At 43.1% G+C, this 14,198-nt stretch overlaps 1 protein-coding gene across 2 annotated transcripts in view; it reads right to left on the bottom strand.

The window, feature by feature from the left end:
- Positions 1–1,436: 1,436 nt before the first annotated feature.
- The window catches only part of cacna1sa (calcium channel, voltage-dependent, L type, alpha 1S subunit, a), a 29,522-nt gene continuing 16,760 nt past the window's right edge, over positions 1,437–14,198 (bottom strand). The window contains exons 17-44 of one of the 2 annotated variants that reach the window (XM_072665865.1): positions 14,021–14,153; positions 13,660–13,789; positions 13,380–13,439; positions 13,014–13,120; positions 12,833–12,920; positions 12,620–12,727; positions 12,306–12,358; positions 11,605–11,751; positions 10,575–10,776; positions 9,969–10,127; positions 9,711–9,821; positions 9,443–9,526; positions 9,014–9,073; positions 7,979–8,026; positions 7,805–7,831; positions 7,578–7,703; positions 6,550–6,615; positions 6,272–6,363; positions 5,961–6,120; positions 5,556–5,683; positions 5,280–5,376; positions 3,884–3,986; positions 3,498–3,599; positions 2,628–2,758; positions 2,417–2,542; positions 2,005–2,207; positions 1,793–1,925; positions 1,437–1,640 (exon numbers count right to left, since the gene is read on the bottom strand). In XM_072665865.1, coding sequence (XP_072521966.1) covers positions 1,437–1,640; positions 1,793–1,925; positions 2,005–2,207; positions 2,417–2,542; positions 2,628–2,758; positions 3,498–3,599; positions 3,884–3,986; positions 5,280–5,376; positions 5,556–5,683; positions 5,961–6,120; positions 6,272–6,363; positions 6,550–6,615; positions 7,578–7,703; positions 7,805–7,831; positions 7,979–8,026; positions 9,014–9,073; positions 9,443–9,526; positions 9,711–9,821; positions 9,969–10,127; positions 10,575–10,776; positions 11,605–11,751; positions 12,306–12,358; positions 12,620–12,727; positions 12,833–12,920; positions 13,014–13,120; positions 13,380–13,439; positions 13,660–13,789; positions 14,021–14,153 — 3,188 coding nt within the window. The remainder of the gene's footprint in view (positions 1,641–1,792; positions 1,926–2,004; positions 2,208–2,416; positions 2,543–2,627; positions 2,759–3,497; positions 3,600–3,883; positions 3,987–5,279; positions 5,377–5,555; positions 5,684–5,960; positions 6,121–6,271; positions 6,364–6,549; positions 6,616–7,577; positions 7,704–7,804; positions 7,832–7,978; positions 8,027–9,013; positions 9,074–9,442; positions 9,527–9,710; positions 9,822–9,968; positions 10,128–10,574; positions 10,777–11,604; positions 11,752–12,305; positions 12,359–12,619; positions 12,728–12,832; positions 12,921–13,013; positions 13,121–13,379; positions 13,440–13,659; positions 13,790–14,020; positions 14,154–14,198) is intronic. The other variant, XM_072665866.1, reaches the window with a different exon arrangement.

The following is a 14,198-nucleotide window of genomic DNA, read 5'->3' as shown; positions in this document are numbered from 1 at the left end:
GGGTGACCTCCAGACAGAAAAAATGTGGCACAAGTAGCATGTTTCAGCGGGACGATGTGGGACAGACGTAATAACTTTAATCTTAAGATATAAAGTCTAATTTACTAAGAAACATTTATTCTTGCTTTTTAGCCTTCCTGACCAATAAATGAAGACCCTAGCTACCTGACCCAAATAATAGCACAGCTGCTACAGTTTAAAATCAAATTAGGCACAAATAAAGTATCAGGCCTAGCCTATTTAATCTCAACAAAATATTACCAAGTTTAAATATTCAGTGCAATTATTTTATTGAAATATTTCCTGTGAGACCATGCCCGACAGAAAAACTGTTTTACATAGCTAAATGGCAAAAAGCTCTCTCTGCTTGGCCATCCACCGGTCTTAACCAAGTGTATGTTGCTGTCCCTTCACAACAAGACCGCATCTTCTCTTGCCACAGTGACCCTGACCTCCTAACCTGGCCGAACAGCCCGGCCGAACAGCGCGCGCCCACATTTCAATTTGTTGACTAAGCTGAAAAGGCGTTCGTGCGCGTGTCATCAGCTTGATTGACATACGACTCAGCCTATCAACTACCGCCTTTACTGCTCTCCTCTGAACTATTGGACAGTAAAAGAGTAAGGCCTTTTTCAAGTAGGCAGGGCAGTGCTGGCTCAGTGGTTAGAGCTATTGATGACAGGGTTGTGGGTTCGATAATTTGACTCGGCAACCTGCGACTCCCCGGGCGCCGAAGCAATGGCTGCCCACCGCTCCTGGCAGGTGTGCTCACTGTATCACTGTGTGTGTGTGTGTGTGTGTGTTCACTGCACGGATAGGTTAAAGGCAAATGCCAAATTCCATCTGAGTCCAACACCAATGGTGAACATGGTCGTCTTGTCTCGTCACTGCAAGTTGTTGCTGCACTTGTTTTGCTATCCGCCAGTTTAATAAGTACGCAGTTGGGACGCAGACAAGCACTTTTTTTTAACATCAGCTAGTGAGAGTGACGCGTTTGCTGTCGTGTCTTTAAGACAAACGCTGAAACACAACAAATTAAATACATAATCTTTAATATATATTTTTTTACATTTCTAATAGAAAACCAGCTCCATTTCCAATACCTAAACACTCTGAGAATGCTGAGTCTTTACTCATATTTAATGGAAAATACCTTACCCAGCACACAAATTATGTAATTATGTAATTCATCCCAAAGCCAGACTGCTTAAAGAAGCCCAGCACTGTAACGGACCACCAGAGGGCGCTGGGGAGTCGCATGCATTTATCGGAACTCCTGTTGAAGCTACAGACCACTGCTTTCCGGGCTTTTTGCCCTCCCCTACTACTGGACTGTGTTGTTGGGCTGGTCAGAGCCTGTCTATCATCGGTCACCCTCTGCTGCATCATGGGATTGTCTTGTCTCTGTCTGTTTAAACACAGTAATTAGTGTCACTTTACACCAGACTCTGTATATCATCTGAGTGTGTGGGTGTGGTTAGTGCTCTGGCCCCGCCCCTCTCTCGTCTGTTGAAAACAGTGGTCGCATTTCTCTCCAGCTGTTCAAGGCTCATGTGCAGCGCTGATGCCATCTCTGCCTTTGTCACCTCAACAAAGCTGCGGTCCGCAGCCAGCAGAGCCACACCCCCCGCCTCCAGCACCTGCCAACAAGAAACAGGTGAGAAGGAGTCACATGACCACCTTTAGAGCCATCATCTGATATGAATAATTATTCCTAAGTATTGTATTACTCATTTTAAGATGCTTCAACAGACAGTGTTTACAAGGCTACATGACCTAACATGAGCCTCACCTCCTGAACCAACACATCAGCAGCACTCAAAGGACCCTGCGCCACCGTCCTGTTGCATGCTGGGAAATGGAGTTCACTTCTGGATGTAGATGCAGAGCTGGAGTGGGAGGAGTTTTCATCCTCGTAGGACAACCTGAGAAACAGCAAATGTTATCGTAACCGTACAGTGAATCAGAAAAGTCACTGAATGGACACACACCACCTGTTCTCACCTGTGTGTGAAGTTGTCGTTGTGTGTATTGTTATTTGTGTTGTAGTTGTTAGTGTAGCTGATGTATGAGGGTGAAGCCTCTGCCTCATCTGTTCTGCTGTCGGCCAGCTGCAGGGGGCGCTGGCTGGTCACCTGAGTGGGCAGAGGGGTTCCCCGCTGAAGACTGAAGGGGTCGACATGGTTTCCAAACAGACCACCTGCACGCTAATAACCATGGAGACACACCGTGTTATATTTAGCAGTTTTGTTTCAATGATGAAACCTGTTTATTAATAAATGGATGGTGCTAAACTACTGTAGGCTAAATGGATGGTGCTAAACTACTGTAGGCTAAATGGGTGGGGCTAAACTGCTGTTGGCTGAAAGGGCAGTCATATGTAAAAGCGTTCATGATTGTGACATTTTTTGCGTACCCTGTAGATGGCGTCCTCTGCTGCCTCGTCCATGGCCCGGTCCATCTCATCTTCGTTCAGCAGGTCACCCGATATCGCCCTCTGCAGCTCTGGAGCCGCCTCCTCCTCGATACTGCGGAGACCAGCCTGTTGGGGTGGGGAGGAGAGTGGAGGCATTAGAGGGTATGCTGGTTATTGGTGTTGTGAGTGGAATTGGACATTGTGTTTTCACCTGAATCTCGTTGGTGGTTTTGTTTTTGGCCGGACGATAGCCGTAATACTCCTCCTGGCGCTTCATAAACTTCCTGAAGTGCTCCTGGATCAAAAATGTGGCATAGAACTTCCCTACTGTCACCTCATCATCTGAAACACATGGATATACATGATAAACCTGTAAACCAGATGGCATCACTTCAACATTAAAGGGGGTTAATTCTGGCCCATATACGGTTTAGGCACCTACTGATCAGTTTTGGTAATATGCAAAAGTGTGTATTGTAGCCCAAAACTGGAGGATTAGGCAGAAGCACAAGAGGAGAATGAAGTACAGCCTAAAATGTAATTAAGATCTGTTCTTTAGATAAACTGATGCCACTAGAATGTGTTTTGGTCATTGCCTTGTGTACCTTGTGGTCTACCAGTTTTCCCAGACAGATATTTCTCCAGATATTCCCTGAAGACTGTTTCTCTACCATAACAGTGAGTGTTTTCATGGTAAGTGTGTTCGTTGACTGAGTTGTGTGTTGATGTCATGTAATTCACTCTTGTATTATTTGTACCTTGTTGGCATGTAATAGAGCACCGTTTTTGAAGACAACTCACAGTGAGAGCTATCCAGGCTAAAGTACAGCCTCCAAACATGGTGGAGGAAGTTTCTCACACTGTTACTATAACTAAGACCCATAAATAAACAACGAGGCACCCCTGGCAGATATTTTGGAAGGTACTTTAGGTGTAATGTTAATAAAATCTAGTTGAGTTTGATGATATGGGCTGATACTGGCTAGGCCCGATACTGTTCTACTTTGTGGTGTAAAATAAATGCATCTCAGTAACACTAAATGCAGCTTGTTTATGACCCCAGGGGGGTATCTGTGCTAACCTCCAATGGGTGGGATGACCTGGTCCAGCAGCTTCATGCTAGTTCTCTTCCAAATCTTCTTGATGATGGCTCGCAGTTCCTCATTGGCCTGCTGGAAATTACCTGACCAATCACAGAAAAGAGGAATTGGGTCGTTAGAGTAGATTACAGCAAAGGTTTGCAGTCAGGGACCCTTTCCTAAGAAAAACAAATCCACAGACCCAGCCTCCCAGATTAGTTTACAATTCAGCTGTTTAAATGTTCAGCACACATACTGTAATGTTTTCTGAGCGACACACTCAACAGAGGAGAGTATACTGTGCATACTTTTATTTCATATAGATTGTGGAACAAACATATAGCGCATGCAGATCAATATAAGTGTATGTGTGTGTGTATATGTTTACCCTCTGTTTTGATCCTAAGGGCGGTTCGGACCAGGGCGAACAGCGTGGCGTTGAAGGTGACGGTGCCATCGCTGTTCAGAGGCATGTTCATGGAGATCAGTCTCTGCACACACACAGAGGAATAAACATCACTCCAAAGCATGTAAGACCATGATGCGCACATCAATCAATACAATAAACACAGTCAATGAATTACAAAACCCAATACCACAAAAAATACACTCCAGAGTAATAGTACAGGCGTAAGCAATTATAATTTTAATTATTGTTAAAAGCTATCAGATACAGCCATGTGAAAATGTTAAGGCATCCCAGGAAAACCTTTTACAAGGGTGGGTAGGAGGTAATTTAACTAAGCACATACAACTATTTTATTTTATATTATTTGTAATATAATTATAATTAATTTAATTACAGTATTCTTGCAGGGAAAATGTTTAGTTAGATGTTTCCTCTGACATCAACTGGGAGAACGTTTTTCCCACTCCTCCATGTAGAATTCTTTCAGATGTGTGAAGTTTTAGCTTTAGTTTTTGGACAGATGGTCTCATATTTTCCTCCAGCGTCTCTGATACAATACAGAATTCCTAGTGGATTCTATGTTGTAGAGCTCTCCAGGCCCGGACGCAGAAAAGCAGCCCCAAACCATGACATTTCCACCTCTAGTTTCATAGTTGATTCTTGTGCTGAAAAGTTGTGTCTGGTTTATGCCAAACATGTCCTCTCTTACTGTGTCCAAATGATTCACAGCACATTGGTCCAGATGTCCTGGCCTCTGTCTAGGAAAAAGCTCTCTGGAAAACTTTAGCCTTGCTAAAGGCAAATGTTTCCTCTTTGCACAGCTGATGGTAGATGCTGTACTTTGACTTCAGCTGTGGCAGCTGAGCTACCTGAAGATCCTGTGATGATATTTTAGGATTGTTGGACATTTCTTATACTGTGGTCTGCTGTTGGACTGAACTTGCTAGGTTAGCCTGACCTGGCCATGTAAATGATCTAGAGGGCAGTGGAACGGCTGATTTCGAAGTGTTCTGAGATCTTTTTAAATCCCTTCCCAGACTCATCTGCATCTACAACCCTCTTTCAGAAGGCCTTAGAGAGCTCTTTGGATCTTGCCATGGTGATATCACTCACTTTACCAATCAAGAGCAAACCAATCCAAATGTCTTCCTTCAGGCTCCTCCAAAATTCCCTTCTAATGATGTTTTAATCTTCTGCAGCTAATATGGTGCACCTCATGTCTAATTGTAGGCATTTTAGCTAGTAATACTTTTATTATTACAGTTTACAAATTATTTTTAAAAGACATTTCTTCAGTTTTGTGTGTTTAGTCATATTACCTCCATCTCCCAATATTCTTTAAATATGTGAGTGTGTGTGTGTGTGTGTGTGTCACCTTGCAGGCGACACGGTGAGGACAGAATTTGCCAAAGCCAAGGGGAGGCTGGATCCGCCGCAGCAGAGTCACTACATCCAGGTGTTTAATGCGCCCCCTACAGGACAGCACAGGCATCACAGTTTACACACTCACACTCAGTGCTATCCCTTACAGTTAAATACACATTTCTGTTACTGTACACACATACTAAATGTAGCAGTATCATCACATTTGTTTTCACAGTTTTCACATTTTCTGTTGTAACAGCTGAGCTCTGATTGGCTGGCTACTCACGTGGCTTCAGGGTCGTACTCCGCCCAGATCTTCTTGAACTCGTCCAGGTGATGTGGCCCGAGGATAGACCAATCGCGGGTCAGATAGTCAAAGTTGTCCATGATGACGGCCACAAACAGGTTAATGATCTAAAAGGGACCGGGTGGAAATCAGTCCAATGTGTGTGTGGTTGTGTGTAAAGGTGGATCGAATACATAAATAAATAAATATTTTGAAGTGAGTTCAAGGGCCACTATGGGGTCAGAGTACCAAATTGTAGTAGACATCTCTGGTAATTCTCGTTTATGAACAAGCAACTGTTTTACTGTGATGCTATTTTGTCTTAACATTGCTGGAAAATGTGTTAAGGAGTGCATCACTGTGTGTGTGTGTGTGTGTGTGTGTGTGTGTGTGTGTGTTATTCACCAGGAAAGCGCAGAGCATGTAGAAGCTCATGAAGTACAGTATGGCGAATCCAGCCCCACAGGTGTACTCCTCTCCTGGCAGGTAGTCTGATTTGGGGTCACAGCGCTGACCGTACAGACACCCCTGCATCACCTCCTGCCATCCTTCACCTGTGGCACATCTGAACATACATATACCAAAGTCAGCCTCACACCTCCACAGACTCGAGTGACCCCCCCACAAACACAGCTGTACAGACTGGAGTCAGTCCCCCAACCTCACACATGCTCTAGATGTTCTAGGTAAGTACAAAGTGATCGGCTGGGATTTACCTGAACAGCACTAGAACAGCTTGTGGAAACGTCTGGAAGTTGTTGTTGCGATTTATCACTGTTCCATCGATCAGCGCAATCTTCCCGAACACCTGCAGGGGACGAACATACTAATTACACCTTACCGATTTCTCACTCATAAAGTAGAAACTTCCCACCTCCTACTGAGCAATACTGCAAAGGTGGATTTTCCAGCTTTCTCCAAAGACACACACAAGGCAATGACAAAAAGTGTTGTTGTGTTTATGCATTGATATGAATGAATATGTGTGACTCACCTGCATGCCTATGACAGCATAGATGAAGAAGAGCATGACTATGAGCAGAGCTACATACGGCAGAGCCTGCAAAAACACACAAAACACAGGCAATGATATGCTAATGAAGGCAGGAACATGTCAATGACAAGTTTTATGCAGATGGGAGAATTCTAAAGCATTTTTGTCTGTATTTCATATTACATTACATTTTGACTGATGTAGCTAACAAGTAAAAAAAAAAGGCTATACAAGGTGATACATAAAAGGTTTTGATGAAGGAACCTGGAATGATTACACTTATGATACTAAACATATGATCATACTGAAAATACTGGGTAAGTACTTGAGAAGGATTTAATGATGGCAGCTGGAAGGATTCAGTGGAGGAAACCTTGCAGGATTGGATGGAGGTACTGGAAGAATTTGATGAGGCTATTTGAAAGATGTTAATGAAGATATCTGAACACATTTGACAAAGCTGCTTGGAAAGACTTGAATGAAGGTATCTGGAGGGATCTTATGAAAGTACCTGGACGAATTTGATGAAGGGACCAGGAAAGATTTGATAACTACACTGGAAGAATTTAAATCATGGTATCTGAAAAAAAATTGATTAAGGTGCCTGGAATGATTTGATAAACGTACCAGTAATACATTGGTGAAAGTATGCAGAACATAATTTGATGAACGTGCCAAGAATTACTTGATAAAGGGACTGAAAAGGATTGGACGACTGTACTTGGAAGGATTTGATGAAGATACCTGGATATGGTTTGATGAAGCTACCTATAAAGATTTGATTAAGTACCGGAAATAATTTTATAACTGTACCCAGAAGGATTTTATGACTTTATCTGGAAGGATTTGATAAAGGTACCAGGGAGAATTTGATGACTGTACCTGGAATGATTTAATGTAGTATCCTAAAGTATCCAGCATAATTTAATGAAAGTACCTGGAAATATCTGTGGAGGTGCCTGGGAGTAGCTGGTTATAATACCTAGAGAGATATGATAAAGAGACCTGGAAGGAATTGACAGAGGTACCTGGAAAGATTTAATGAAGGTCCACAGCAGGTTTCGAATTCCCTCAAAGCGATTCAGCAGCTTCACCAGGCGCATTACACGGAACAGACGGAAGAGTGTGATGGAAACACTCATATTCTCTGAGTCCTGCAGACAAACACACAATCAGTCAGCCAATCTCACATACACTCAGAGTACTACTGTAAACCGTGTTTTTGTTTTCCAAGATGGAGAGGGTCAGTACTTACAGCTATAGCTTGCATTGGGTTCACCTCCTGATGAGACAAATGAGGAAAAATTGTTTTCAGTCAATTGGTTAGTTTCCAACAGACCAGGTAGATCAGATTACTCACTTTTATATATTTATATATATGTCTAAATAACATTCAAGGATGGTCTACAAAATGATGTGAGATAGTTACCGCACAGCCAGTCAGACAGTAGAGTCCACCCTGAGCAGATAGAGCAGCCTGCATTACAGAGGAAAAGAGACAGAGAGAATGTTAGTGTGTGTGTAAGTGTGTGTGGGCTGCTGGGGAGGAAGAAAAACAGGAGACAAGAGAAAGAACAGAAGCAGGAGGCAAAATAAAGGTTGTGAAAGTAAAGGAATGGATGGCAAACCAGAGATGGTGAAGCTTTCTTCTCCATTACAGAAAAAAAGTCTGAATAATCTGAATCATGTGAATCAGCTCTCTGCATGAAGATTCTTTACAAATGAGTCTTTGAATCTGTGAGCTGTAAGTAAACTTACTCTGCTGCTGTTGTAACAGAAATGAAAGCTAGGAAGGCCTCAGGTGTGACAGGAATAGGTGTATGGCAGGGTGTAGCCAGAGCACGGGTAGAGCCAGAGAGTTTGCAGTTAAGGAGAGCTCCCACTAATTCATCTTTCAGAGCAGATTGGTCAGATACTAGATTGTGCTTCTTAGAGTCCAAAATGAATAGGTTCTTATGGATGTTCTTCAAAATAGAGAACAAAAACCTTTCAGGTCCAGATACAGAACTTAATTTTTTTTATTGATAGTATCAAGTGACTGCTTTACTCATCCAATGAGCTTTTCAGCTAAATAACCAATCAGCAATCAGTAGCAGTAATTCCCACTAACCAACCAGCACTGAATTTCTGTCTTGATTACTGATTACCACTCCAAGTAAAACAACTAGTCGTAACCAACTATGAGCTGAAGAGGACCTCAAATGCAGCACACTTTCAATCATTTACCTCCATTTGATTACATTCATTCTGGCGCCCCCTCGGGTTTGTAGTTTGTGGTTTTGGGATTACTGAATGAATAAAGAGGGTGACTCCCCCTTAACCAGCTCTGGGTAGAACTTTGTGCAAGGAGGTAGCAGTGAGCAGGTGGTGGAAATGATTGACAGCTGGATGACACATGTGGTGTATCACATGTGGTGGGTGGGGCTTGGGTGCAGAGCCATGGGAGACAGGTACAAATACTGACCGCCTCAGGTGTGCTAGAGTTGAAGAGTAAGGCTGGCAGGGTGGCTTGGCGAGAGCGCCGCTGGTGCATTGTGGGATAGATACAGTCCAGACAGTCACAACAATGAAAACATACCTCTCATATTATTTAACTATGGTTAAAGTCATCTAAAATTAGATTTACCACATTTCTCCCCTTCTTATGTTTGCATCTTTTGGAGCTACAAGGTTAACACGACTAACAAGTAATAGATGTGTATACCCCACAAATTAGTACCGGAGTTATGAGGCTTAATTAGCTAACAAGTAATAGAACGTTACACCCCACCAATTAGCCCTGGAGTTATTGACCCAATGTAGCTAACAGAATAGTATTGAAACAGTAAAAAACATAAACTATCGCTTTAATGTTGAAGATCAGTTCTGAAAAAGGCCCAGGGAGGATACTTACATCGATCTCACTCAGAATGACATCTACGATGCTGCCCACAACGATGACAAAATCGAACACATTCCAGGGGTCCCCAAAGTAGCCCTGAGAGAGAGGTGAAACACTGCTACTGATCATGTGACACTGCTGTGTAGTTCTTTATGTAAACAGTGAAAATAGCTGTGTAGTTCTTTATGGAGGTGGAAACTGTTGATGATATTTAAAGAATGAGGACATTAGCAGAAAGCATTATGGATATTGGTAATGAGTTAATGAGATTAAAGCTCACCTTGGCTTTAAAGGCACCGAGTTTGAGGAACATCTCGACAGTGAAAAGCACAGTAAAGATCACGTTTAGCATGTCAGACAGATGTGTGACGTGCTCCGACTGGTTACAGTGCTGAAAAAAAAAACAGAATAGAATACAATAGAAGCTTAAACTGTGTTTATTCAACATGTGTTTATTCTCCACCGCAGCAGAATGGAACCATTAGAACAGCGGTGCTGAGAGAGCAGAACATTAACGGAGAACATGAGAATGTGGTACCTGCATGCCGAGGCACATGGTGTTCAGCATGATGAGGAGGAACATCAGGTACTCAAAGTAACAAGAGGTGACGATGTACCACACCTGGTACTGGTAGGGGTTTTTAGGAATGTAGCACCGGAGGGGGCGGGCTTTCAGAGCGTACTGCACACACTGACGCTGCAGAGACACACACCACAAATGCAAACACACGCAGGCATTCATTCACTTACAAAGTCTGAACTGATTTTCCACACTGCTGAGATTTGCTATATGCTATACTTCAGCAGGTGTGATTTTGGTGTACTCGAACAGGTGTATGCTATACTTCAGCAGGTGTGATTTTGGTTTACCTGAACAGGTGTGTGGTGCACCTGTGCAGGTGAATGGTGTAGTGTACTTGAGCAGGTGTGATGTACGATGTGCATAGCTAAGGATGGTGAGTGGTAAACCTGGGCAACTGTGTTGTCCCTGAGTAAGTGTGATGTACCTAAGTTGGTGAGTGATACATCAGCAATAGTGATGTACCTAAGCAGGTGAATAGCCTGGCTAAGTAGGTGAGTAGTATATATGTGTAGGTGTGTTATACCTGAACAGGTGAGTGGTCTACCTGGACAGATAATGTACCTGGTTCTTGTCCAGTTCACAGTTTTTGTACTCCTGCTCCCCCTGCTCCTGAAAGGTGACGATGACGAATCCAACAAAGATGTTCATCATGAAGAAGGCGATGAGGATGAGGTAGACGATGAAAAAGATGGAGATTTCTGTGCGGTTGTTGTACACAGGGCCCATATTCTCCATGTTGGAGTCTATGGCTGTATACAGCAGCCTACATACACACGGACCAGATGGATTCAGTAAGACATGATGTTAACACAAATTAAAAAACAACAACTTGAAAGTGCCTCTAAAGGGAGCATTGAGTGTTGTATAAATGTATACACTGTGTGTGTTGGGGGGGGGGGGGGGGGGGTTGTGTAAAATGCGTTCTGCATATACTGTATGAATTAAATATCAACAGACAAAAGTTTAAAAAGCCAGCAAGACCAGCAGGACCAGTCACACAAATACATGTGTCTACATGTTGTCAGGGGATGGTGAAGGATGATGGTGTATGGGTGATGGTGAATGAATGAGGATGAACAGACAGTGCTGAATGCGGAATATGATGATAGGAAACAGGTTGTGTTGGTGAACATGATAGCGGACAGGTTGTCATAGTGAACAGGTTGTCAAAGTGAACGGGTTGTAATTGTAAATGGGTCATGTTGCCAGGTGATAGTTAATGATGATGGTAAATGGACAATTTTTAATGAGTGACTGCAAATAGGTGATGGTGAACCTGTGAGGATGAACAGGTGGTGGTGAATGGGTAATAGTGAATGAGTTCTGTTGGTGAACAGGTTGTCATAGTGAACAGGTTGTGATCATGAATGGGTCATGTCAGGTGATGGTGAAGGATGGTGGTACTAAACATGTGAGAATGAACAGGTGGCAGTAAATGGGTAATAGTAAATATGATGATGGCGAATAGGCGATGGTGAACAGGAGATGATGGAAAGTGCTGGTAAACAGGTGATGGTGAATAGACAATAATAAAGAGGTGGATGGTGAAATGATAGTGATAGTGATTGGTTGAGGCTGAATGGGTGATTACTTAGGCCAGCCTTCGAAGGTGGACACAGTGAAAAGTGCCAGCATGCCATTCAGAATGTTATCAAAGTTGAAGTCACTGTTCATCCACAGTCGCTGACGGACTTCCATCTCGTGCAAAGCGTTCTCCTGATAGTGGATGTAGGTTCCCCTGAGAACACAGCAGAACAGTACAATATTACTTAAGGTAATCTGCAAAACAGCCTGCATGCAGTTTATCATGGCTGTGATGTCACACCCATCAGCATGTTTACATATGATTGATCATGCAGTAGTTTAGCCCCGCCCACTCATACAGAACAGAACAGAAACAAGTTTTGTTTCTGTGTAGTTTGTTTTGTATTGCTTTCACTGTTCTTTTTTTGAATGAGGCACAATACAGTACAGAGGCCAATCAGAACAGAGCTCATATACATTAATATTAAGGGCACAGTATCATAAACAGCGTGAACAGGTTAGAAAAAGGAATTATGGCTGTTGTTAACAGATGGCAGTCCCTTTCATTTACTGACATTGGCCCATATTGGTCGAGCCTCTAAGAGATAAAGCCTTTTGCATGGCACAGAATTCAACTGGACAGCTAATGAGAGCTGGTCTTAGATCAGTACATTTACTCTGAGCTGCTCGATAAATGTATCACACTCAAACTTAAGCTAGTTTACGACTTAACCTCACAAAATATTAAAGAGAAGGAGAAACACACACCTGCATTCCTGTGCAGTCATTTTGAGAGGATCTGTACAGAAAAAGAATTTTCCCTGTAGAGAAAAAGTTAAGGATGAGAAAGCCAGCCGGTATATCAGCAGAACAGACATGCACACTAAGGTCACTCCAAATACGGATTACATATTCTGGTGATAAAGCCAGTTTTGGCGATCCTGTGCTCACTGCATCCTCAGCTTTCTGTTCTTGTCTGACAGAAGCGGAACCCAAAATGGCCTGCGACCATTTCCAGCGTCCTCTCACTTTAATACCAGACTCTTTCCAATCTTACCTGTCTGTTGTTCTGAGTTTCTTACCTTGAAGAGCTGAACCCCTATACAGGCGAACATGAAGTCCAGGAGCATGGTCACCAGGACAATGTTACCAATGGTTTTAATGGCCACGAACACACACTGGACCACATGCTGAAGTACAGGAGAGAAAGGACAGCAGTAGGATGTGATACTGTGACTTTAATAGCAGATGATGCAGAAATCTGATAAGTGTAGATAAGTGTAACCGCAACTGACCTTCAGTCCTTTGGCTCTGTTGATTGCTCGTAAGGGTCTCAGAACCCTTAGCACTCTGAGAATTTTCACCACAGAGATAGCACTGGACCTGCAAACAGAGCGGGAGGAGAGTTAGCTAATGGCTGACACACATCAGATCAACACACACAGCTTTAATATACATTCTCTCCCTCCAACTCACTCCATTCCCATGGACAGCAGAGACACGCCCACCACTATCAGGTCCAGGATATTAAATGAGTTCCTGCAGAAGGAACCCTTGTGTAAGAAAGCACCGTATGTGGTCATCTGGAACAGACAGGGAGGAACAGCCTATCAGACTGAAACAGTACCATCACACTCATGGTAAAGCAGCAACACTTTTAGGTGTTCCTTAGTTTACAGGTGTTTTTGGTGTTACACGTTTTATATGTGTTACCTATTGCAGATGCAAACTTATACATGAGTTACATGTGTTTTACAGGTATTATATGCATATGGGTGTATGGGTATAGGTATTACTATACATTGTTATAGGTGTTAAAGGTATAATTGCTTGCTGCATTACCTTCAGAACGATCTCAGCTGTGAATACGGATGTAAAGACAATGTCAGCGTAAGCCAGAACCTGCAACCCAACAAAAGACATAAGGACACAACACAAAACAGAAAGTCATGATTATTTTCTGCTACAGTTTGTGTAAAGCAATCGTTCAACCAACACTCCAATTTACCCACTTTATCCCAAAATGTAGGAGGCTTATTGACTCCTACATTGATTCATTGACTGATTGATTGTCGCTTTAAGACGTCCAAGAGTTTTTTATTGAGCTGTCAGCCGTGTGTACCTGATTTCTGAAGCTCATGGGGTCTATGGGGTCCTCAGCAGCCAGAGAGATGCTGCTCAGCAAGATGAAGAGGAGGATGATGTTGGTGAAGGTGGTGGCGTTGATGATTCGGTGACACAATTTACGGAACCTGGGGGTGGGGAAGTTTGACTGTGAACATTACAGGGCATTACAGTGCACCACCTATGCTTCCTATAGTGTATTACAGTATGTCAGAATAAGCATGACGATCATATGAACATTACAGAGCATTACAGTGCGCCGCCTATGCTTCCTGTAGTGTATTACAGTATGTCAGAATAAGCGTGTGCATCATATGAACAGTACTATAGGGTGCCCCCTGCGCTTCCTGACCACTGACTTGTTCTGTGGGCCGAAGATGAAGAAGGAGCTAGCCTCTGGCATGGGCACCACCGTTTCCTTCAGCTGCAGGTCCGCCATTGGCCGAGGCCGAGGACTATTGGGAATCTCTGGCTCCTCCTCCTCATCATCACCTTAGAAAAAAGTCACAACAGTCGACCAACAGTTCCAAGAAATTG

This window comes from Salminus brasiliensis, chromosome 21 (genome assembly GCF_030463535.1).
Source record: "Salminus brasiliensis chromosome 21, fSalBra1.hap2, whole genome shotgun sequence".
Lineage (NCBI taxonomy): Eukaryota > Metazoa > Chordata > Actinopteri > Characiformes > Bryconidae > Salminus > Salminus brasiliensis.
This window is presented reverse-complemented; position numbering and strand designations above follow the sequence as displayed.